This window comes from Mobula birostris, chromosome 10, assembly GCF_030028105.1.
Source record: "Mobula birostris isolate sMobBir1 chromosome 10, sMobBir1.hap1, whole genome shotgun sequence".
Lineage (NCBI taxonomy): Eukaryota > Metazoa > Chordata > Chondrichthyes > Myliobatiformes > Myliobatidae > Mobula > Mobula birostris.
Window position 1 is genome coordinate 58,849,129 of NC_092379.1, and position 24,347 is coordinate 58,873,475.

The following is a 24,347-nucleotide window of genomic DNA, read 5'->3' on the forward strand; positions in this document are numbered from 1 at the left end:
TTGCTGGCAGCCCATTCCATGCACTCACCATTCTGAGTAAAAAACTTACCCTTGACATCTCCTCTGTACCTAGTCCTCAGCACCTTAAACCTGTGTCCTCTTGTGGCAACCATTTCAGCCCTGGGAAATAGCACCAGGGCAGGAATGGATTCTCAATATTCCTGGATTTCAGAGCTTTAAAAGAGATAGAGAGGGGGAGAAAGGGGAGGAGGGGTGGCATTACTGGTCAGGGATACTAGTACAGCTACAGAAAGGGTGGGTAATGTAGCAGGATCCTCTTTTGAGTCAGTATGGGTGGAAGTCAGGAACAGGAAGGGAGCAGTTACTCTATTGGGAGTATTCTATAGGCCCCCTGATAGCAGCAGAGATACCGAGGAGCAGATTGGGAGGCAGATTTTGGAAAGGTGCAAAAATAATGGAGGCATGGTGCAGGAGGGAGGGTTTCAGATTTATAGATAATTGGGTAGTTTTCCAGGGAAGGTGGGACCTGTTCCGGCGGGAGGTCTACATCTGAACTGGAGGGGGACAAATATTCTTGCGGGTAGGTTTGCTAGGGAGGCTCCGGTAGATTTAAACTAGATATGGGGGGGGAGGGGGTGGAGGGGAACCAGAGTGCAGGAACAGATGTAGGGAAGAAGGAAGAAAAAGAAAATAGTAAAATTGTTGGCACAGTTAGTGATAAACAGAGAGTAAGAGGTGGAAAATTTCTTAAATGCATTTATTTTAATGCATCGTAAGAAAGGTGGATGAGCTTAAAGCATGGATTGATACCTAGAAGTATGAGGTGGTAGCTATTAGTGAAACATGGTTACAGGAGGGGTGTGATTGGCAACTAAATATTCCTGGATTTAATTGCTTCAGGTGTGATAGAATCAGAGGGACAAGAGGCGGAGGTGTTGCATTGCTTGTCAGAGAAAATATTACTGCAGTGCTCTGGCAGGATAGATTAGAGGGCTCGTCTAGGGAGGCTATTTGAGCGGAATTGAGGAATGGGAAAGGTGCAGCAAATCTTATGGGGGTATATTATAGACTACCAAATGGGGAGCGAGAATTGGAGGAGAAAATTTGTAAGGAGGTAGCAGATCTTAGTAGTAGGCACAAGGTTGTGATTGTGGGAGATTTTAATTTTCCACACACAGACTGAGAAGCCCTTACTGTAAAAGGGCTGGATGGTTTGGAATTTGTAAAATGTGTGCAAGATAGTTTTTTGCAGCAATACATAGAGGTACCTACGAGACAAGGGGCAGTGTTGGATCTCCTGTTAGGGAATGAGATAGATCAGGTGACGAAGGTTTGCGTTGGGGAGCACTTCGGGTCCAGTGATTACAATGTTATGAGTCTCAATATAATTATCGAGAAGGATAGATCTGGACCCAGGGTTGAGATTTTTGATTGGAGAAAGGCTAACTTTGAGGAGATGTGAAAGGATTTAGAAGGAGTGGATTGGGACAATTTGTTTTATGGGAAGGATGTAATAGTGAAATGGAGGTCATTTAAAGGTGAAATTTTGAGAGTACAGAATCTTTATGTTCCTGTTAGGTTGAAAGGAAAGGTTAAAAGTTTGAGAGAGCCATGGTTTTCAAGGGATATTGGAAACTTGGTTCGGAAAAAAAGAGAGATCTACAATAAATATAGACAGCATGAAGTAAATGAGGTGCTTGAGGAATATAAAGAATGTAAAAAGAATCTTAAGAAAGAAATTAGAAAAGCTAAAAGAAGATATGAGGTTGCTTTGGCAAGTAAAGTGAAAATAAATCCCAAGGGTTTCTACAGTTATATTAATAGCAAAAGGATAGTGAGGGATAAAATTGGTCCCTTAGAGAATCAGAGTGGGTGCTATGTGTGGAGCCAAAAGAGATGGGGAAGATTCTTAATAATTTCTTTTCTTCGGTATTCACTAAGAAGGATATTGAATTGTGTAAGGGAAATGGGTAGGGAAGTTATGGAAACTATGATGATTAAAGAAGAAGTAGTACTGGAGCTTTTAAGGAATATAAAAATGGATAAGTCTCTGGGTCCTGACAGGATATTCTCTAGGACATTGAGGGTAGTTAGTGTGGAAATAGCAGGGGCTCTGACAGAAATATTTCAAATGTCATTAGAAACGGGGATGGTGCCAGAGGATTGGCGTATTGCTAATGTTCTTCCATAGTTTAAAAAGGGTCCTAAGAGTAAACCTAGCAATTATCGGCCTGTGAGTTTGATGTCAGTGGTGGGTAAATTGATGGGAAGTATTCTTAGAGATGGTATATATAATTACCTGGATAGACAGGGTCTGATTAGGAACAGTCAACATGGATTTGTGCATGGAAGGTCATGTTTGACAAATCTTATTTAATTTTTTGATGAGGTTACCAGGAAAGATGACGAAGGTAAAGTGGTGGATGTTGTCTATATGGACTTTAGTAAGGCCTTTGACAAGGTCCCACACGGAAGGTTGGTTAGGAAGGTTCAATCGTTAGGTATTAATATTGAAGTAGTAAAATGGATTCAGCAGTGGCTGGATGGGAGACGCCAGAGAGTGGTGGTGGAAAACTGTTTGTCAGATTGGAGGCCGGTGACTAGTGGTGTGCCTCAGGGATCTGTACTGGGTCCAATGTTATTCGTCATATACATTAATGATCTGGATGATGGGGTGGTAAATTGGATGAGTAAGTATGCAGATGATACAAAGATAGGTGGAGTTGTGGATAATAAAGTAGGTTTTCAAAGCTTGAAGAGAGATTTAGGCCAGTTAGAAGAGTGGGCTGAAAGATGGCAGATGGAGTTTAATGCTGATAAATGTGAGGTGCTACACTTTGGTAGGACTAATCAAAATAGGACATACACGGTAAATGGTAGGGCATTGAAGAATGCAGTAGAACAGAGGAATAATGGTGCATAGTTCCCTGAAGGTGGAATCTCATGTGGATAGGGTGGTGAAGAAAGCTTTCGGCATGCTGGCCTTTATAAATCAGAGCATTGAGTATAGGAGTTGGGATGTAATGTTGAAATTGTACAAGGCATTGGTGAGGACAAATTTGGAGTATTGTGACAGTGTTGGTCACCAAATTATAAGAAAGATGTCAACAAAATAGAGAGAGTAAAGAGAAGGTTTACTAGAATGTTACCTGGGTTTCATCACCTAAGTTACAGAGACAGGTTGAACAAGTTGGGTCTTTATTCTTTGGAACATAGAAGGTTAAGGGGGGACTTGATAAAGGTATTTAAGGTTATGAGAGGGATAGATAGAGTTGACGTGGATAGGCTTTTTCCATTGAGAGTGGAGGAGATTCAAACAAGCGGACATGAGTTGAGAGCTAAAGAGCAAAAGTTTAGGGGTAACATGAAGTGGAACTTCTTTACTCAGAGAGTAGTGGCTGTGTGGAACGAGCTCCCAGCAGAAGTGGTTGAGGCAGGTTCGTTGTTGTCGTTTAAAGTTAAACTGGACAGCTATATGGACAGGAAAGGAATGGAGGGTTATGGGCTGAGTGTAGGTCGGTGGGACGAGGTGAGAGTAAGAGTTCCGCACGGACTAGAAGGGCCGAGATGGCCTGTCTCCGTGCTGTAATTGTTATATGGTTATAACAGGGCTGATTTCATGAGTGACTTTAGCTTCCCTAACATTGATTGGTACCTGATTAGTTCGTTATGTGTGTCCTGGACGGATTCCTGTCACAGTATGTGGACAGACCAACAAGGGAAAATGCCATACTGGATCTAGTATTAGGTAACGAACCGGGTCAGGTCACAGGTCTCTCAGTGGGTGAACATCTGGGGGACAGTGACCACCGCTCCCTCGCCTTTAGCATTATCATGGAAAAGGACAGAATCAGAGAGGAAAGGAAAATTTTTAATTGAGGAAGGGCAAATTATGAGGCTATAAGGCTAGAACTTGCAGGTGTGAATTGGGATGATGTTTTTGCAGGGAAATGTACTATGGACATGTGGTCGATGTTCAGGGATCTCTTGCAGGATGTTAGGGATAAATTTGTCCCGGTGAGGAAGATAAAGAATGGTAGGGTGAAGGAACCATGGGTGACAAGTGAGGTGGAAAATCTAGTCAGGCGGAAGAAGGCAGCATACATGAGGTTTACGAAGCAAGGATCAGATGGGTCTACTGAGGAATATAGGGAAGCAAGAAAGGAGCTTAAGAAGGGGCTGAGAAGAGCAAGAAGGGGGCATGAGAAGGCCTTGGCAAGTTGGGTAAAGGAAAACCCCAAGGCATTCTTCAATTATGTGAAGAACAAAAGGATGACAGGAGTGAAGGTAGGACCGATTAGAGATAAAGGTGGGAAGATGTGCCTGGAGGATATAGAAGTGAGCGAGGTCAATGAATACTTCTCTTCGGTATTTACCAATGAGAGGGAACTTGATGACGGTGAGGACAATATGAATGAGGTTGATGTTCTGGAGCATGTTGATATTAAGGGAGAGGAGGTGTTGGAGTTGTTAAAATACATGAGGACGGATTAGTCCCCGGGGCCTGACGGAATATTCCCCAGGCTGCTCCACGAGGTGAGGGAAGAGATTGCTGAGCCTCTGGCTAGGATCTTTATGTCCTCATTGTCCACGGGAATGGTACCGGAGGATTGGAGGGAGGCGAATGCTGTCCCCACGTTCAAAAAAAGAAGTAGGAATAGTCTGGGTAATTATACATCAGTGAGCCTTACTTCTGTGGGGGGAAAGCTGTTGGAAAAGATTCTTAGAGATAGGATCTATGGGCATTTAGAGAATCATGGTCTGATCAGGGACAGTCAGTATGGCTTTGTGAAGGGCAGATCGTGTCTAACAAGCCTGATAAAGTTCTTTGAGGAGGTGACCAGGCATATAGATGAGGATAGTGCAGTGGATGTGACCTACATGGATTTTAGTAAGGCATTTGAGATAGGTTCCACACAGTAGGCTTATTCAGAAAGTCAGAAGGCATGGGATCCAGGGAGGTTTGGCCAGGTGGATTCAGAATTGGCTTGCCTGCAGAAAGCAGAGGGTTGTGGTGGAGGGAGTACATTCAGATTGGAGGGTTGTGACGAGTGGTGTCCCATAAGGATCGGTTCTGGGACCTCTACTTTTCGTGATTTTTATTACCGATCTGGATGGGTGGGTTGGGAAGTTTGCAGACGACACAAAGGTTGGCGGTGTTGTAGATAGTATAGAGGATTGTCGAAGATTGCAGAGAGACATTGATAGGATGCAGAAGTGGGCTGAGAAGTGGCAGATGGAGTTCAACCCGGAGAAGTGTGAGGTGGTACACTTTGGAAGGACAAACTCCAAGGCAGAGTACAAAGTAAATGGTAAGATACTTGGTAGTGTGGAGGAGCAGAGGGATCTGGGGGTACATGTCCACAGATCCCTGAAAGTTGTCTCACAAGTAGATAGGGTAGTTAAGAAAGCTTATGGGGTGTTGGCTTCCATAAGTCGAGGGATAGAGTTTAAGAGTCGCGAGGTAATGATGCAGCTCTATAAAACTCTAGTTAGGCTACACTTGGAGTACTGGAAGCATTGGAAAGGGTATAGAGGAGATTTACCAGGATGCTGCCTGGTTTAGAGAGTATGCATTATGATCAGAGATTAAGGGAGCTAGGGCTTTACTCTTTGGAGAGGAGGAGGATAAGAGGAGATATGATAGAGGTATACAAGATATTAAGAGGAATAAATAGAGTGGACACCAGTGCACCAGTGCTCAGTGCAAGACGACATGGCTTTAAGGTAAGGGGTGGGAAGTTCAAGGGGGATATTACAGGAAGGTTTTTTACTCAGAGAGTGGTTGGTGCGTGGAATGCACTGCCCGAGTCAGTGGTGGAGGCAGATACACCAGTGAAATTTAAGAGACTACTAGACAGGTATATGGAGGAACTTAAGGTGGGGGGTTATATGGGAGGCAGGGTTTAAGGGTCGGCACAACATTGTGGGCCGAAGGGCCTGTACTGTGCTGTACTATTCTATGTTCTATGAAAAAGCCTCTGACTATCCACGCGATCAATGCCTCTCATCATCTTATACACCTCTATCAGGTCACCTCTCATCCTCCGTCGCTCCAAGGAGAAAAGGCCGAGTTCACTCAACCTATTCTTATAAGGAATGCTCCCCAATCCAGACAACATCCTTGTAAATCTCCTCTGCACCCTTTCTATGGCTTCCACATCGTTCCTGTAGTGAGGCGACCAGAACTGAGTACAGTAATCCAAGTGTGGTCTGACCAGGGTCCTAGATATATATAGCAGCAACATTACCTCTCGGCTCCTAAATTCAATTCCACGATTGATGAAGGCCAATACACCATATGCCTTCTTAACCACAGAGCCAACCTGCACAACTGCTTTGAGTGTCCTATGGTCTCGGACCCCAAGATCCCTCTGATCCTCCACACTGCTGAGAGTCTTACCATTAATACTATATTCTGCCATCATACTGTATTTGACCTACCAAAATGAACCACTTCACACTTATCTGGGTTGAACTCCGTCTGCCACTTGTCAGCCTAGTTTTGCATCCTATCAATGTCCCACTGTAACTTCTGACAGCCCTCCACACTATCCACAACACCTCGAACCTTTGTGTCATCCGCAAACTTACTAACCCATCCCTCCACTTCCTCATCCATGTCATTTATAAAAATCACAAACAGTAAGGGTCGCAGAACAGATCCCTGAGGCACACCACTGGTGACCGACCTCCATGTAGAATATGACCCGTCTACAACCACACTTTGTCTTCTGTGGGCAAGCCAGTTCTGGATCCACAAAGCAATGTCCCCTTGGATCCCATGCCTCCTTACTTTCTCAATAAGCCTTGCATGGGGTACCTTATCAAATGCCTAGCTGAAATCCATATACAAGACATTTACTGCTCTTCCTTCATCAATGTGTTTAGTCACATCCTCAAAAAAATTCAGTCTGGCTCGTAAGGCACAACCTGCCCTTGACAAAGCCATGCTGACTACTCCTAATCATATTCCTTTGAAGATAAACCTTAACAACTTTCTGATCAGGATGAGGCATTATGTGCCAAGTTATATTTAGTTTAGCAGCTATATTGGTGCTGGGTTTGAGGTAATAATGGAGTTGAGAGTTTAATATCAAGCATTTTGCCTGTTATGCTTGACTGGACTGGCTTTTCACGTAATCAGAAAGGAGGGCAAGGGTAGAAGTAAAGGAATAAAAATGAACATTATATGTAGCAGCATACTTCTGTTCAGTTAAAATTACTTTCATCTGGCATAAGCTCTCAGACAATTACCAATTCCGGTAAAAAAGCTATTACTTTAGGCAATCTATTATCAAACTGAATATTGCACACTCAACTTTCCACTTTTTAGGAAAGTAACTGAAGATCATGTTTTCAGCATAGGAAACTGCCCTCAAGAAATGGAAATGGGGAATGAAAAACATGTGCTTAAAAGCCTCAAGACTTCACACAGTCAAAAGTAGGTGCACTCCCTGGCAACACTTGTGTCTCTCAGACTGAAGGGATGAGAAATGCAGGGCACACCAAAATATAAAGATAGAAGAGTCGGGCCGGCTGGTGGCGCAAAGACATTGGCGCCGGACACGGGAGTGGAGGTTCCCGGGTTCGAAACTAGTCGGGTCCGCTCCCAAGTATGCTTTCCATCTGTGCCGGGTTGAGTGTCGAGATCGCAACTCAACCTTGTAAAATAAAAGGGAAAATACTGCGAAAATGTCTGTGTGAGGAGTGGCGTGCCACACAGTCTCTCTCTCTCCGCTCTGCACCTTGCAAAAGCCATGAAAAAGACATCACGGACGCATGCACCGACACGCAGACGCGCACGCACAGACTCGCACGCGCAAAAAAATAAATAAAGATAGAAGAGCCTAGAATTTTCAGTGAGAAAACCAACTGTAAGAAACATCATGTCAAGCTGTTCTGTACCCTTGTACACTGACAGGCTCAGTGTACTCTGCCTGTATTTGGTTATGGTGGGTTGAGTGGTGAAAGCTGTTCTGTAACCTTTGCACACTGACAGGCTCGGTGTACTCTGCCTGTATTTGGTTATGGTGGGTTGAGTACTGAGAGTTGTTCTGTACCCTTGTACACTGACAGGCTCAGTGTACTCTGCCTGTATTTGGTTATGGTGGGTTGAGTACTGAGAGTTGTTCTGTACCCTTGTACACTGACAGGCTCAGTGTACTCTGCCTGTATTTGGTTATGGTGGGTTGAGTACTGAGAGTTGTTCTGTACCCTTGTACACTGACAGGCTCAGTGTACTCTACCTCCATTTGGTTATGGTGGGTTGAGTACTGAAAGTGCACTTACATTGATCACATGGAAATAATTCAAAATTTCCCTTTAACCAACAGCTACGTTTATTCATTTTCTTTTAGCTCTCCAGCAGAACTCTAAGTTTTAGTCGTCTCAAAGAGACAGGGTTAAAACTTTCTTGAGAAATAGGTAGGTAATATTACTGTGTATGGAGTCATGCATTCGACTCTGGTATGGAAAAGTCCTTCCACTGGATGGTACATTTCCCAATCTTGAGAAAGCCATTGTAGGCAAGATATTTTCCACCTTGCTGATACCATGCTGTCACTGATTTAACATACATTAGTGAATCCGATCAAGATATTGCAGGAGAACAAGGCTTCAGTGGTATTATCACCTCAATGATGCACCCATTTATCAAAAATGCCTGCCTTCAGTTTCACTTGTAAAAAGCTCGGGATAAAGTAACCAACAGGTTGCTTACAGAGTTTCAAAACGAAGGGTTTGTTCGAATTTGTAATTAAATATAATTATTTAATCAAATCTAACAAGGATACTGGCCACAATTTGAACTTTCTCCTGAATGTTAGAATTAAAGATGAACCTCTTCTACCAATTTTCATGGTGATGGTAAATTAAAAAAAGGAAATGATCAGTGTCAGAAATCAGACTGATTTGATAAATCCGAAACAGATGATATCTGTATCCCTCACCTGTGGTGTAGTTAGAGTTGTGGTACTGCTCATAGTGTCCTCCATCTGCTGGGTCTGTACATCTAACGTTTCAAACTGATGTTCAAATTTATCCATTAGGGCAGAAATCTATAAGGTAAAGAAGTAACAATATTACTATACAAGTTGCCTGATGATTCTCAGGAGGACTACACACAAATTATTGCACTAATAATGTCCTGCACTCACTCCTTTCTTCCTGCAATTGTGCATTGTTAAGTTCATCACAAAATTGAATTAACTTTCCATTCTGGTACTTCTTTTCCTGTGTCTTATGCTGATTCAAAATGATCATCTTCTTTCATAATCAACCACAACTAACGATATACTATTCAAATATTGTTTAATGCAACACAAAATTGACCTCTGAAATTGATGTTACTTCATTTTTTCTATTAAAATTGCATTGTTACTGACATATCTAAATTGTATTAAATTTCTGTTGTTGCCATATCACTATCACATTACAAACAACAGTTCACAACTTTATACTGCCCTCACAGTTTGAAAAGTCTTCCGCTCCAAATCAACATCAGAGCACCAAAATGCAACATGTTGCTTTGATGTCACAGCATAAATGCCCTCAGAGTCAATCTTCTGAATATTTCAGCATCCACCCAGCAATCAGTAGTACAAGGTGGGCTGATGCACTCCTCCTTTTTACACGGAAGAAATGTGTTCATACAAATCATTTACTATAATAGTCAAAACAGTAAATGCTGAAAATATTCTGATTTACAATAATGATTCAAGAATATATCACAAATATAGTTTTATTTTATATCTTGTGGAAGGGAGGCCTGAGTGATTATAAACACTACTTCCTAACTGTATGTTCCTTCTATTTCTGACTGCCAATGTCAACCACTTTTTTGACCAGATCCAACTGGGTCATGGGTGGGTCCACAACCTGACTTAATCATGTCTCCAAAATATTACAGAATACACAGGGAATGAAAGAAAAGTCAGAATCTTCCTTTTTTTTGTTTGAACACAATATTGTGAAACATCCAACCACAATGACAGCAATGACAGGTCATTTATATTAACAGATACCTTTTCCAGGTTCATACTTTTTAAGGTGACATCCATGGATTTGACAACTCCTGCCATCGATTTGGTTACCTAAAATAAAACATTATCATCAGTCAAGTGCAGAAAGTACCTCACCGTCATGATCAATTAGTAGCGACTCACTAATACTATACATGTCACTCCACGAACAAACATACAGGGACAGCATTTGTCATGCAGTTAACAGTTGAGTAAACTTGCAATGCAAATGAAGACTAGATTCTTGTCCGACCATAGCAGATAATAAATTTGTTGATTGGTTGAACAGAATGATGTAGATTGTAGATAGTGATAGTCTTGATTTTACTCTTGATGACGTAGCTCCTACACTGCTAATGCTTCACATCCAACTTCCATTTCATTCCTGACTTGGAAGAGGACTCAGCAGCAATTTAAGACAAGTGACAATTCTGGAAGCCCCTGCCCTTCACCAGAACAGAGATGTATTCCTATCCATGTAAGAGTCAAAATATCTGTCAGACACTGCAGTTTCCATCATTTCCTCTGGCAACTCATTCTATATACCCACTACCCTCCCCTCTGGTCTTTCAAATCTTTCGTGACTTACCTTGAACCCATACCCTTGAACTTGTGACCCTCCCTCACCCCACCTAGGAAAAAGACTGTGATTATGCCCCTTATATTTTATAAATCTCTATGAGGTCACCCCTCAGCCTCTTAAACGTCTGGGAATATAGTTCTAATCAACCCAGCCTCCCTTCTAATTCAAGCAATTAAAAAATCCCAGTAAAATATTTTCTCTATTTTTTTTAATGAGATCCCTTCTATAGCAGGGTGACCAGACTTCACACAACAGTCCAAGTGTGGTCTCACCAATAACTTCAACAGTCATTACGTCTCCCAACTCCTGGACTCAATGCCCTGCCCAGTGCAATAAAAGCTAGCCAAATGCTTTAATTACCACCTTGTCTAACTGTATCTGTACTCCCAGGTCTCTTGCTTTATAAGACTCTCTTAGATAACACACTTCACTATACATAATGCCACCAATTTTGGTGTCATTAGTAAACTTAGCAACCATTGACAATGATATTCTCATTCAAATGAATAAAAGAGTCAAGCTCTCCACACTCAGCAGCATCATTGTACATCTTATCACAGCTTAATCATATATTTCCACAATGTTGTGACCAGATTATTCCAGGTGTGGTCTCACCAATGATTTGTACAGCTGTGGCTTGTATACTCCTGTATTCAGCGCCCTGACTGCCATGCACCTTCTTCATCGCCCAGTCTGTCAGTTTCAGGGAACTCTGTGACTGTACCCTTCAGCCTCTCTGTCCTACAACACTTCCCAGGGGAGTCCTGTCCTGGTTTACCTCCCCAAAATGCATCAGTTTGCACTTGTGTGAATTAAATTCCACCCGCTGTTCCCTTGCTCGCTTCCCCACTACACCACAAAGTCAGTGTCATCTGCAAACTTATGAATCTACATTACCTTCCAGCTTATTCATTTCAGTGACAAACAATAGTGGGCCTGTGAGTAGCTGTGAGTAGTGGACCCAGCTACAGCTCTTTGCAGACCACATTAGCAAACTGGAGCTGGAGCTGGATGCTGAGGGGTAGATAGAGCAGAGTTACAGAAAGCTAGTCTCACCTAAGATGCAGAAGGCAGGTAGCTGGTGTCTGTAAGAAGAGAGGAAGGAAGTCTATTGCAGAATACACCTGAGGTTGCTCCATTCAATAAAGTATACCACTTTGGATATCATTGTGGGGATGCTGGGGGGAGGGAACAACCAGGTCTCTGAGACTGAGTCTGGTCCTGTGGCTCTGAAAGGAATGGGGGAGAAAAGCAGAGTGGTAGTGATAGGAGATTCACTGGATAGGAGAACAAACAGGGGACTCTGTTGAAGAGAGCAAGACTTCTGCTTCGTATGTTGCCTCTCAGGTGCAAGGGTCAGAGAGGTCTCAGATCAAATTCACAGCATTCTTAAGGGAGAGTTTGAGCAGCCAGGAGTTGTGGTATACATTGGTACCAACAATATAGCTAACAAAAGCAATAAGACCCTGGAGAGAGAACATAAGGAGTTAAGAAGGAACCTAAAGAGAGGGACCTCAAGGGTAGGAATCACTGGCTGGATTGCAGTCTGTTCCACATGCCTGTGAGGGAGGAATATATAGCAGACAAATGTGTGACTGAAGAGTCGGTACATGGGGGTAGGGTGTCGGATTTATAGATCATTGGGATCTCTTCTTGCGAGGGTATGACCTGTACAAAAAGGACAGGTTGCATCTGAACTCAAGGTGATTGTGAGCAGGTTTGCTAGCGATGTCGGGGAGAGGTTAGACGAGGTTGGCAGGGGCACGGGAACTGAACTGTGGCACTCAGTCGAATAGTCGGTATAAAATTAATGTGCAGACTGTGAGGAAGGGTAAGGCATAAATGCAGTCAGTTGGATGCGTGAGGGCGATGAAGCATGGATCTTATTTAAAATAAAATACAGATCAATCAGTTTATCAAAATATGATTTCGTCATTATAGAGACAGCTGTTGCAAGGGCATGGCTGGCTGCTCAATGTTGCAAGGTATAGATGTTTCAAAAAGGACAAGGAGGGATTTAAAGGAACGTCACTGCTAACTGGAGATGCTATCACAGCTGCAGGATCGCCTACCGAGTTGGTGTGGGTGGAAGTCAGAAACAGCAAGGGAGCCATCACTCTTTTGGGAGTATTCTATAGGACACCAATGGACATGGAGGAGCTGATCAGTAAAAAGATTTAGGAAAAGTGCAAAAATAACATGATTGGTACCTGCAAAAGGTGTATTTTTGACAGAATTTATAAACCCGAGAAATTCCGCAGATGCTGATAATCGAGAGTAACACGAGCAAAATGCTGGAGGAACTCAGCAGGTCAGGCAGCATCTACGGAAATGAACAAACAGTTGACGTTTTGGGCCGAGACCCTTCTCCAGGACTGGAAAGGAAGGGGCAAGAAGCCAGAATAAAAAGGTGGGGCGGGGAGGAGGATAGCTAGAAGGTGATAGGTGAAGCCAGGAGGGAGGGAAAGGTAAAGGGCTGGAGAAGTGAGAATCTGATAGGAGAGGAGAGTGGACCGTAGGAGAAAGGAAATGAGGAGGGGGATAGGCAGGTGAGAAGAGGTAAGAGGTCAGGGTGGTGAATAGAAGAAGAGGGGAGAGGGAAGGATTTTTTTTACCAGAAGGAGAAATCAATATTCATGCCATTAGCTTGGAGGCTACCCAGATGGTATATAAGGTGTTGCTCCTCCACCCTGAGAGTGACCTCATCATGACACAAGAGGAAGCCGTGGACCGACATGTTGGAATGGAAATGGGAACCAGAATTAAAATGTTTGGCCACTGGGAAGTTCCACTTTTGGCAGATGGAGCGGAGACGCTCGACGAAGCGGCCCCCAATTTTCAATTTATACTGGTCTCACCAGTGTAGAGAAGGCCAGATCAGGAGCACTGGACACAATAGACAACCCTAGCAGATCCATAGCTAAGATGCTGCCTCGCCTGTAAGGACTGTTTGGAGCCCTGCTTGGAGGTGAATGGCCAGTGTAGCACTTTGACCACTTGCAGGGTTAAGTGCTGAGAGAGAGATTTGTGGGGAGAGTTGTATAGACAAGGGAATCATGGAATTAGTGATCTCTGGCAGGAATGACTTCCTATGACGCTCTGTGCTGCATCTCGGTGGAATGAGTCTCTGGCTGAATGTACTCCTGTGCCCACCCAGTACATTATGTAGTGGATGGGAGACATTGACCAAGATGGCATGCAACTTGGACAGCATCCTCTTTTCAGACACCACCGTCAGAGAGTCCAGTTCTATCCCCACAACATCACTGACCTTACGAATGAGTTTGTTGATTCTGTTGGTGTCTGCTACCCTCAGCCTGCTGCCCCAGCACACAACAGCAAACATGATAGCACTGGCCACCACAGACTCGTAGAACATCCTCAGCATTGTCCAACAGATGTTAGAGGACCACAGTCTCCTCAGGAAATAGAGATGGCTCTGACCCTTCTTGTAGACAGCCTCAGTGTTCTTTGACCAGTCATATCCCCAGGTATTTGTAATCCTCCACCATGTCCACCCTGCCCCCTGGATGGAAGCAGGGGTCACCAGTAACTTAGCTCTCCTCAGGTCTACCACCAGCTCCTTAGTCTTTTTCACATTAAGCTGCAGATAATTCTGCTCATACCATGTAACAAAGTTTCCTACCGTAGCCCTGTACTCAGCCTCGTCTCCCTTGCTGATGCATCCAACTATGGCAGAGTCATCAGAAAACTTCTGAAGATGGTAAGACTCTGTGCAGTAGTTGAAGTCCGAGGTGTAAATGGTGAAGAGAAAGGGAGACAAGACAGTCCCCTGTGGAGCCCCAGTGCTGCTGATCACTGTCGGACACACAGTGTTGCAAGCACACGTACTGTGGTCTGCCAGTCAGGTAATCAAGGATCCATGATACCAGGGAAGCATCTACCTGCATTGCTGTCAGCTTCTCCCCCAGCAGAGCAGGGCGGATGGTGTTGAACGCACTGGAGAAGTCAAAAAACATGACCCTCACAGTGCTCGCTGGCTTGTCCAGGTGGGCGTAGACACAGTTCAGCAGGTAGACGATGGCATCCTCAACTCCTAGTCGGGGCTGGTAGGCCAACTGGAGGGGATCTAAGTGTGGCCTGATCATAGGCCGGAGCAGCTCCAGGGTCTTCATGGTGTGGGAGGTCAATGCCACCGGTCTGTAGTCATTGAGGCCGCTGGGGCGCGGCGTCTTCAGCACAGGGACGAGGCAGGACGTCTTCCACAGCACAGGAACCCTCCGGAGACTCAGGCTCAGGTTGAATACGTGGCGAAGTACTCCACATAGCTGAGGGGCACAGGCTTTGAGCACCCTGGTACTGACACCATCAGCCTTGCTTGGGTTGAGACGTTTCAGCTGTCTTCTCACCTGTTCAGCTGTGAAGCCCACCATGGTGGTTTCGTGTGGGGAAGGGGTATAGTCATGAGAGCAGGGTGGGGGACTGTGAGGAGGGGTAAGAGGGGAGAGTGGAATATGTGTTGGTTGGGGGCCGACAACAGATGACTCGACTAATGTAGTGTTGTTCCCTGTTGACACGAAATCTATTTTCACACACCAGGAACATATCCTTCAATGCTTTGCCCACTGAAGTGCCTGTCTAAACGCATTATAAAATTTAGTATCTGATTTCACCCCCTCCTTTGGCAGTGTGATTTAGGTTCACGCACACAATTTTTCAGTCAGAACAGACTATGTTGGGAATAGATTTTGGAGGCAGGAAATAACACAGCTAATTTGTCACACAAAGCTGATGTGAGTCTGTCTCTATCTCTTAATGACAAATTAACCATCCAAATTGTATAATACAATACTGTCCACCGATAAACATTCTTGTGCTGATATACAAAACTATAACACCAGTCAACTTCAATACAGCATGTCAAATAGCCTGGATTTATTTTCCCATTGACTCAGATATAGACGTAGCAGCTTGGAATTGAGTACCTTGCCCATTGTAACTGCGCTCTGAACGCGCGCAGCCACTGCATCCACTCTTGCACTCATTCGCAGAAAGTTGATGGACTGATTCTTTTGCCGGATTGCATTTTCTGCGTGTATTCTTGCTACTTCCGTATTACCTTTTTGAATTGCCTGTAAATGTAATAAAGTAGACATTTGAAAACTGAAAATTAAGCTTTGAGTCCAGAATTAGCAAAGGGCTAATTACAACTATTAATATTATTTAACGTTGTATCTAAGATTTTCCTTTCAATACCCTATGAATTGGTTTTGTTTCTATTGCAGTGCATTTGCAAACCTCTGTCAAGGAAAAAGAATCACACACAATACAAACCAATGACTTTCAGAAACAATAATATCAGTTTTAGAGACAGTTAATGTTACAGAAAGCATGTGTACATTGCTTAATTCTAGTCCACAAAAGCTAACATTTCACACATCAACTTTCCCATAACACTTGCTGGTTTGACTATTTATCTTGGATGATAAATACATCACAATTTGTACACAGATTCTATTTTGCTTTGATTCATCAGCTGCAGCTGTACAGCACATCTAAAATAATGCACAAGTAATATAAATTACCTCAAAAATATACTGGTATATGATTCTAAAAAGAGGGTCCACTGATCCTTCACAGCAAAAAATTGTCCAGTTAGAAACTCCAGTAAATAATACTGTTGTGTTATTTTTCAAGAGGAAATTATAGATTATCCTATAAAAATGAGTCAACTTCAAAGGAATATGAAAGCCAAATTCTTGTAATAAAAATGAAGTAATGCAAATGAAGTCGTGAAGAAAGGTCTCGGCCTGAAACATTAACAGCTTAATCCTTTCCATAGATGCTGTCTGACATGCTGAGTTCCTCCAGCATTTTATGTGTGTCGTTGAGGATATGCAAAGTTTACCTCAAACATTTCAGCAGAAAGCCATTGCACCCTTTAAGACTATATTTCACCTATTAAAATCCTGCTAATTATCTTTCATACTAAGAATTTTCAAAGTTTGGAGTGACAATTGGTAGACAATTTCATGAATAAACCCCTAAATTTACCCAGTGGGATTAATAGAGTAATTATTTATTTTATTCTAGAAAAAAATTCTAGATTTTAACTGCTGATTTGTAAGTTTGACTTGCAGCTTTAGACCACCAACTTCCATTTAAATAGCATATTTAATGTAGAAATCCATCATGCTGAAATGTATGTATTTTCCTTTCCTGTTGCTTGGCCATTGACAACTGAGAGTAATAGAAATACATTAATGCAGAAGGTCTTAAATCTGAGGGCTATAGACTGGTTATTGGGAAAGTCGGAGGTTGGGACTGACAGACTTCTGAATATAGTAAATGCCGGTTAACTGGGACACATCGGAACCAGTACATTTTGTTCCAATTAAATGCTAGCCCAATTAGCCAAAGTTTCATGCAAATAGTTAAAAAGGTATTAACAAGACAAACTATCTGAGTAACAAATTAAGTATTAAGATGAAATACAGAACACCAGTACTATAAAACTTTATAGGTTCCTAATACGTTTGTAGTGGTTGATGGAGGATTTCATCCAATGAATGCTGCCATAATCTTTTGATTGACTGTAAATTACCAAAATCAGCACAGATACCTATTGCAGGCAACGGAGTGCTTTCACACATTGATTTTGATGATTGCATCTTCCAAATCTTCATTTTCATTGTAACATTCAAGATGACTGAAGATACCTTCAAGTTGTTGGAACAGTAACATAGCTTCATTTTCACTCACTACCATCTCTGGCATCTCCAAGCCTGAATGCTTGAAACCACAGTGAACAAAAAACAGCTCTGAATTGTCTTGCTGTTTATTTCTTGCCAGCTATCAGTGACAACAATCATTACCTTCTAAGCACAAACATACGCAACAGGCACACTTTAAAAACAGTTCACTCTAAGCACAGCGTAGTGTTTAATGGGCACACAAGTGCACACAACTGATGCTAGTTAGAAACTGTTTGGCAACATTCATTGTCTACACTGGTTACTGGTTTGTAGAATGTAACTTCTGACAGAATGCATTGCTGTGGATATGTTGGTAATTGAGAAATATCAGCACTTCACTGATTTCTTTACTGTCAATTTGAATTGCCTTTGAACTCAAGTCCCAAAAAAAAAATCTATGCACATTAAACATCTATCTAGTAACGTAGCCTGCTTGGGAGATAGCTGTTTTTGTCAGAACTGGATACTAACTCTCCCATTCTCAGAGTGTGTGATTCAATCATTTGCTAAATGATCTGAACTGTGGATTAGAACAGTGGTGTGAAGCAACATAGTGCTGATTGTAAAACATATCAAAATGAGTTAAAGCTGCATCAACTTTGAAAATGATTTTGTTTATATTGATAACTATTGAACAATTGATTATCTGAACTGTAAGAAAACCTATGCAGCTCGTGCCCAAGAGTAGTTTGGGATTAAAATGTATTTTTGGATAGTGTCAGACATAAGTGATGTATCTATTTATCCTGACCATCTGAACTAACTAAATTATACTAAATAAAAGCAACATTTTTCTTTTAACGGCAGTTAGAACACTTCACAATCCAATTCAATCATACTTTCTATCAGTAAACAGACACATGTACAACAGATAATCTACAAAGAGGTTCACACTCAACAGTGGCTTCCGGATTTATCATAAACAGGACAATTTAGTAACCAAGACAAAAACATTCCTTTTGAATTTCTTGCTATTCTCTATAATAATCCTGTTGCTGCTATCGACTGATATTCAACCAATCAACTGGTTCAGATACTTAGACCATTACAAATATTTTCACCGGAAAAACATCTGTTTGGAAATCAGTAAAATCATTCCAAAACACTCAACAGAACATTGTAGTTTCTGCACGATTCAAAAGGTCCCAATAGATAGATTCTGAAAACTGCGAGTCATGAGCTTGATCCTTTAAACAACTACCTGATAATGTTAAGTAATCTAGGATGTGGATGATCCTGTTCTCGGGGGGAACTATAACACGAGGACATATTTCTCAATATCACACATTCTATACCATAAAAATGGAGCCAATCTGATGAAATTTGTTAAATGCTCATGCACAAATTTGGACAAAAGGACTAGCAGGTGACAGGTAAATGGAACAAAGTTTGTCTGTGGCAATGAGAATGGTGCTCAGGAAACACGATGATGAAACATACATGGCACGAATTTTACGACCAGACAGCTAATTAATTACCTTTTTGATTTTGGCTTTTTCTGCTTTTTCTTCTTTATCACACTTTTTGGCATTTCTGGAAAGTTCCTTTGCAGCAAACTTAAGATTAAACAAGTTTTCTGAAGAAACGTTAAGGACATAACGTCCAAAATGACTCCCACTAACCAGAAAAGACAAGTAGTAATGTTTAAACGCTCCTTACTGCTGCAATGCCACATAAGAAGTGCTAGAATAAAAGCAATAAGTCATTTTAGAACAAAATAGTTCAATGTGTTTGAAACAAAACATAAATTCAACCACATTAAACAGCATTAACTATTAATTAGATTCTGATACTAAAGGCATTAAAGCTCTTTAAACTCAAACACAATAATTAGCTGAGCTGGTTGACATGATAAATAACTGTAACTATGGTTTTCACTGTTTAGATAAACAGTAAATTGCAATACTCCAGATCACACCAGACTATATATGATGAGTCTACGATGATTGACCTGAGGGTTAGCAGAGCCAGTAACATAAGGAAAAAGTGAGGATCTTCAATCATTTTACGATAATACAAAGACAAGAATACCAGCAGATACTAGAAATCCAAAGCAACACACACAGAATGCTGGAACTCAGCAGCCAGGCAGCATCTATAGAAAAGAGTAAACAGTCGATGTTTCAGGCCGACACCCTTCATCAGGACTGCAAAAAAAAAGAGAAGTTAGAGCAAGAAGGTGGGGGGGGGGGAAGGAAGTACAAGGTGGTAGGTGGTAGGTGAAACCGGGAGAGAGGGAGGGGTGAAGTAAAGAGCTGGGAAGCTGATAGGTGAAAAAGATAAAGGCTGGAGAAGAAAAATCTGATAAAAGACCATGGAAGAAGGGGAGGGGGAAGAGCACCAGAGGGAGGTGATGGGCAGGTAAGGTGAGGAGATGAGATAGGAAAATGGCAATGCTGAAGGGGGGGGGGGGCCGCAATTACCAAAGTTGGAGAAATCGATGTTCATGCCATCAGGTTGGAGCCTACCCAAACAGAATATAATGTGTTCCTCCAACCCGAGTGTGGCCACATCGCGACAGTAGAAGGGGCCATGGATTGACGTATCGGAATGGGAATGGAAAGTGGAATTGAAGTGGGTGGCCACTGGGAGATCCTGCTTTTTCTGGTGGACGGAGCGTAGTTGCTCGGCAAAATGGTCTCCCAATCTACATCAGGTCTCACTGATACACAGGAGGCCACACTGGGGGCACTGCACACAGTAGGTGACCCCAACAGACTCACAGGTGAAGTGTCACCTCACCTGAAAGGGCTGTTTCAGTGAATTTATTTGGTCCATTTCCAACACCTCCCTCCCCTTTCTTGACCTCTCTGTCTCTATCCCTGGAGACAGTATATCTACTGATTGCTTTTACAAACCCACTGATTCTCACACCTAGACTTTACCTCTTCCCACCCTGTCACTTGTGAAAATGCCATCCCCTTCTGTCAGTTCCTCCATCTTCACCGCATCTGCTCTCAGGATGAGGCTTTTCATTCCAGAACTACGAAGACGTCCCTCTTCTTCAAAGAAAGGAGCTACCCTCCTCCATCAATGATGCCTTCATCTGCATCTCTTCCATTTTGTGCACGTCTGCCCTTGACCCGTCCTCCTGCCACCTCACCAGAGTTCCTATCATTCTCACCTGCCACCACAGTAGCCTCTGTGTCCAGCAACCTCCACCATCTCCACCAGGACCCCTCCACCAACATATTTCCCTTCGCCCCCAACCCCACTTCTGGTAGGGATCTCTCCCTAGCAACTCCATTGTCCATTCATCCTTCCCCACTGATCTCTCTCCTGGTACTTACCCTTGAAAGTGGAACAAATGCTACACCTGCTCCAATACCTCCTCCCTCACTACCGTTCAGGGCCCTAAACAGTCCTTTCAGGTGAGGTGACACTTCACCTGTGAGTCTGTTGGGGTCATCTACTGTATCCAGTGCTCCCAGTGTGACCTCCTGTATATCGGTGAGACCTGACAGAGATACTGGGATACTGCTTCGCCGAGCACCTACACGCCGTCCACCAGAAAAAGCAGGATTTACCAGCAACCACCTATTTTAATTCCACTTTCCATTCCCATTCCAACAAGTCAGTCCATGGCCTCCTCTACTGTTGCAATGAGGCCATACACAGGTTGGAGAAACACCACCTTGCTCCACCGTCTGGGAGCCTCCAACCTGACAGCATGAACATCGATTTCTCAAACTTCTGATAAGTGCCACACTGCACCGCTCCCCCCTCATCATTCCCATTTCCATTTCCCTATCTCATCTCATTTCCTTACCCCCCCATTCCCATTCCCGTTTCCGTATCTCATCTCATTTCCTTACCCCCCTCACCATTTCCATTTCCATATCTCATCTCATTTCTTTACCCCCTTCACCATTCCCATATCTCATCTCATTTCCTTACCTGCATCACCTCCCCCTTTGGTGCTCTTCCCAGTCCCCTTTATTTCATGGCCTTCTACCTTCCCCCTTCTCCAGCCTTTATTTTTTTCACCTATCAGCTTCCCAGCTCTTTATTTCAACCCTCCCTCTCTCTCGGTACCACCTTGTACTTCCTCCTCCCCCCACCTTCCTGCTCTAACTTCTTATCTTTGTTTCCTGTCCCGATGAAGGAGGGTCTCAGCCTGAAATGTCAACTATACTCTTTTTCATAGATGCCTGGCCTGCTGAGTCCTGATTTAAATGCCGAGCCTAGTCAAGTCAATGATTGTTACTGGAGGGGGTAGAGATTATGAAAAAGAATTTTATAGATCTGGAGAATTGCACAGCACAGAAAATGGCCCCATAGCTCAGCATGTCTCTGCTCACTTTCTCCACATCAGGTCTATAATCTTCAAGTTGTGTTTCAAGGCCAGCATTTATCTTTTTTTTTCATAATTAAGAGCTGAGAAGCAACTTTTTTCAGCTGCCGCACTCTTCCTGGAAAAATTACTCTCGCATTATTCCAAAAGTTTAGCCCAGCAGCAATGAGGGAATGTCACTCTATTTGTAGGTCAGGGTAGTCTACATCAGAGAGGTCACAGCCATGTGGGGCATAAAAAACAAAATAATTTGTTCTTTAATAGTTATTCATGGGTACAGAAATCACTGAAAATGTGATTTGACTCATTTCAATAGATGGCTCTGTTGCTAAGATTGGCATAAAGGAATGAGGGTACTTGACTCGATTTAAACTACTGGCAGTTCTTGTCAGCTATGGTCATCCAAAGTCCCTGAACCTCACGGTATACCAGCAACAACTGCTGCCTTATGAGATTTGGACTGCTTACTTGATATACCTTGATGTATTGAAGGATACTGTCAAATCCACAGGCAGGTTAGCAATTAGGTCCTTGTTACCTCAATGGGTAGGCCACAGCATTTGCCTGCATGATACCACACTCCCAAACTACCATTCCAGGCTCTGAACAGCAGCCGAATGCAGGAAGAAAAGATCAAAGGACCACCTTAGATCCTCCTTGAAAACTACTATCAAACTCATTCATTAAAGGTGGAGATGGTGCCCACCCTGTCAAGCTCATCTGTGCACTTTGTGGGTTAGATGTCAGTCACCTCAGCACCCACGGAAAGAGTGGAAGCACCCCCTCCTCAATCCCAAGGGTCTGCTGTGAGTACCATGGTCTGATTATGCCCAACTCCCAAAGCTAATATTCTATTATTTCTCACAAAAAAAAAAACACATGAAACAAAGCGGCAAATGACCGTGGCCCAGATCAGAGTAATACTCTGCCTAGGAACCAGTGACTGAAGTGTCTCCCACTTCCAGCAGGGCCAGCCCAGCTGTAGTAACATCCCCACCTCCAGTAGGACTGTTCACACACACCCTCATCCCACCTCTGGAATGGTCACTGCACCAGCCTCCATTTCCACTGGGGTGATCACAGCCCCCCTTCCATTGGGGTGATGAGAGGCCCACCCCCTTCCCTTTGGCAGTACTACCAGAGAGATGACTGGAGTCAAGTATGATGTTTTCCTCGGAGGTTGTCTATTGGTGGAGCTTCACTTAACGTAACTAGATCCACACACAGACCTGCCCTTAGCCAGTTGCTGATCGCCACAGGATTTAATCCAGGATGTTAGGGTGCGTTCCCTTAATGGAAAACAGGTGGGGAGGCTGATGCAGCCACAAGGTCTTTGACAGATTGGTGGTATGGGGTGCAAGTCGACCAGAATTGTCCCTTCCGACAACTGTCAACACCAACACCCCTCTTCCCGGGGTGATGACAGACACTGACCCATGGGGTATTCACAGATCCTTCTCTCCCGCCGGGGTCGAAGATCACCCCTCCCCTCCAATGGGGCCGATCACTAACACTAACACCAGCTGTCCTCGGGACAGGTCCGCTCCTCCCCTCCCTGGGAAATTCCAGAGCACCCTCCCTCCCTTCTCGCCAGGGGTAATCACAACACCAAGCGCAGATGCCCCTCTCGTCTCCAGCCAAAGCGAGCGGTGGGTAACTGACACACTCACCCGCCGACCCGCACACTCACCCACCCTCGACCCCAACACAACAAGGATACTCTCCATACTGGACGACATAGCTCAGAGTCGGAACTTCCACCACAACAAACCGCACTCCTTCCGCTTCCGCTCACTGCGAGTGTGACGTCACCGGACGCTGTGCGCGTCACCGTGTCACGTGGGGCCGATCCTTCCCCGTGCGGGCGGCGTTCTGAACTGTGGAGTTACTCTTCACCTCATCTTCTCTGTAGTTATTGCTATTCATTTATAACGTTTTCCTCCTTTTTGTATTTTAAGTTTGTAGTATTTTGCACGTTGGTTGTTTGCCGCCCTGTTGGGTGTAGTCTTTCATTGATTCTATTGTGTTCCTTGTATTGCTGTGAATGCCTGCAAGGAAATGAATCTGAAGTTCTCTATGGTGACAAATTTACTTTGAACTTTTGACCCCTGATGAGGACTGACTCATGGGCCTCCAGTTTCCTCTTCCTGTGTTCAATAATCTGCTCTCCGTTTTTAGACCATAAGAAATAGGAGCAGAATTAGGCCATTCAGCCCTTCGAGTCTGCGCTGCCATTCCATCATGGCTGATCCTGGATCCCACTCAACCCCATTCGGACTGACTGATCAGGAAACGATCAACTCCCGCCTTAAATATACCCAAGTTCTTGGCCTCCACTGCAGTCTGTGGCAGAGAATTCCACAGATTTGCTACTCTCTGGGTAAAAAAAAATTACTCATTTGCTGATAATGAGAGAGGGGTGGTTGTTGTGTCACTCAATCTTCCTCCTAATCATCATCTGTGACAAAGGTTCTGCCTACAGCTTCCTGCAGGGAGCACTCAATATCCAATACTTTGAGGTGTAGGTTCTGCAATTCATTGGCACAGAGGGCTGCAGAGGCCAACACATTGTGTGCATTTAGGTTCTTGATTAATAAGGTGTTTAAGGATTACAGGGAAATGTTGGGTTATTGGAGATGAAAATAATCAGCAGACTCGATGGGTTAAATGGCCTAACTCTGCCCCATTATCTTATGAATTTATAGAATATTTCCAGATATTGGTAAACAATTGAACATTCCCCTCATAGTGCATCATCAGGACAATGAGCA

At 43.4% G+C, this 24,347-nt stretch overlaps 1 protein-coding gene across 1 annotated transcript in view; it reads right to left on the bottom strand.

The window, feature by feature from the left end:
* The window catches only part of chmp1b (charged multivesicular body protein 1B), a 56,501-nt gene extending 33,097 nt beyond the window's left edge, over positions 1-23,404 (bottom strand). The window contains exons 1-5 of the mRNA XM_072271226.1: positions 23,297-23,404; positions 18,761-18,858; positions 15,513-15,659; positions 9,987-10,055; positions 8,913-9,020 (exon numbers count right to left, since the gene is read on the bottom strand). Of these exons, the coding sequence (XP_072127327.1) occupies positions 8,913-9,020; positions 9,987-10,055; positions 15,513-15,659; positions 18,761-18,858; positions 23,297-23,315 (441 nt within the window). The 5' untranslated portion in view covers positions 23,316-23,404. The remainder of the gene's footprint in view (positions 1-8,912; positions 9,021-9,986; positions 10,056-15,512; positions 15,660-18,760; positions 18,859-23,296) is intronic.
* Between the last annotated feature and the right edge of the window lie 943 nt (positions 23,405-24,347).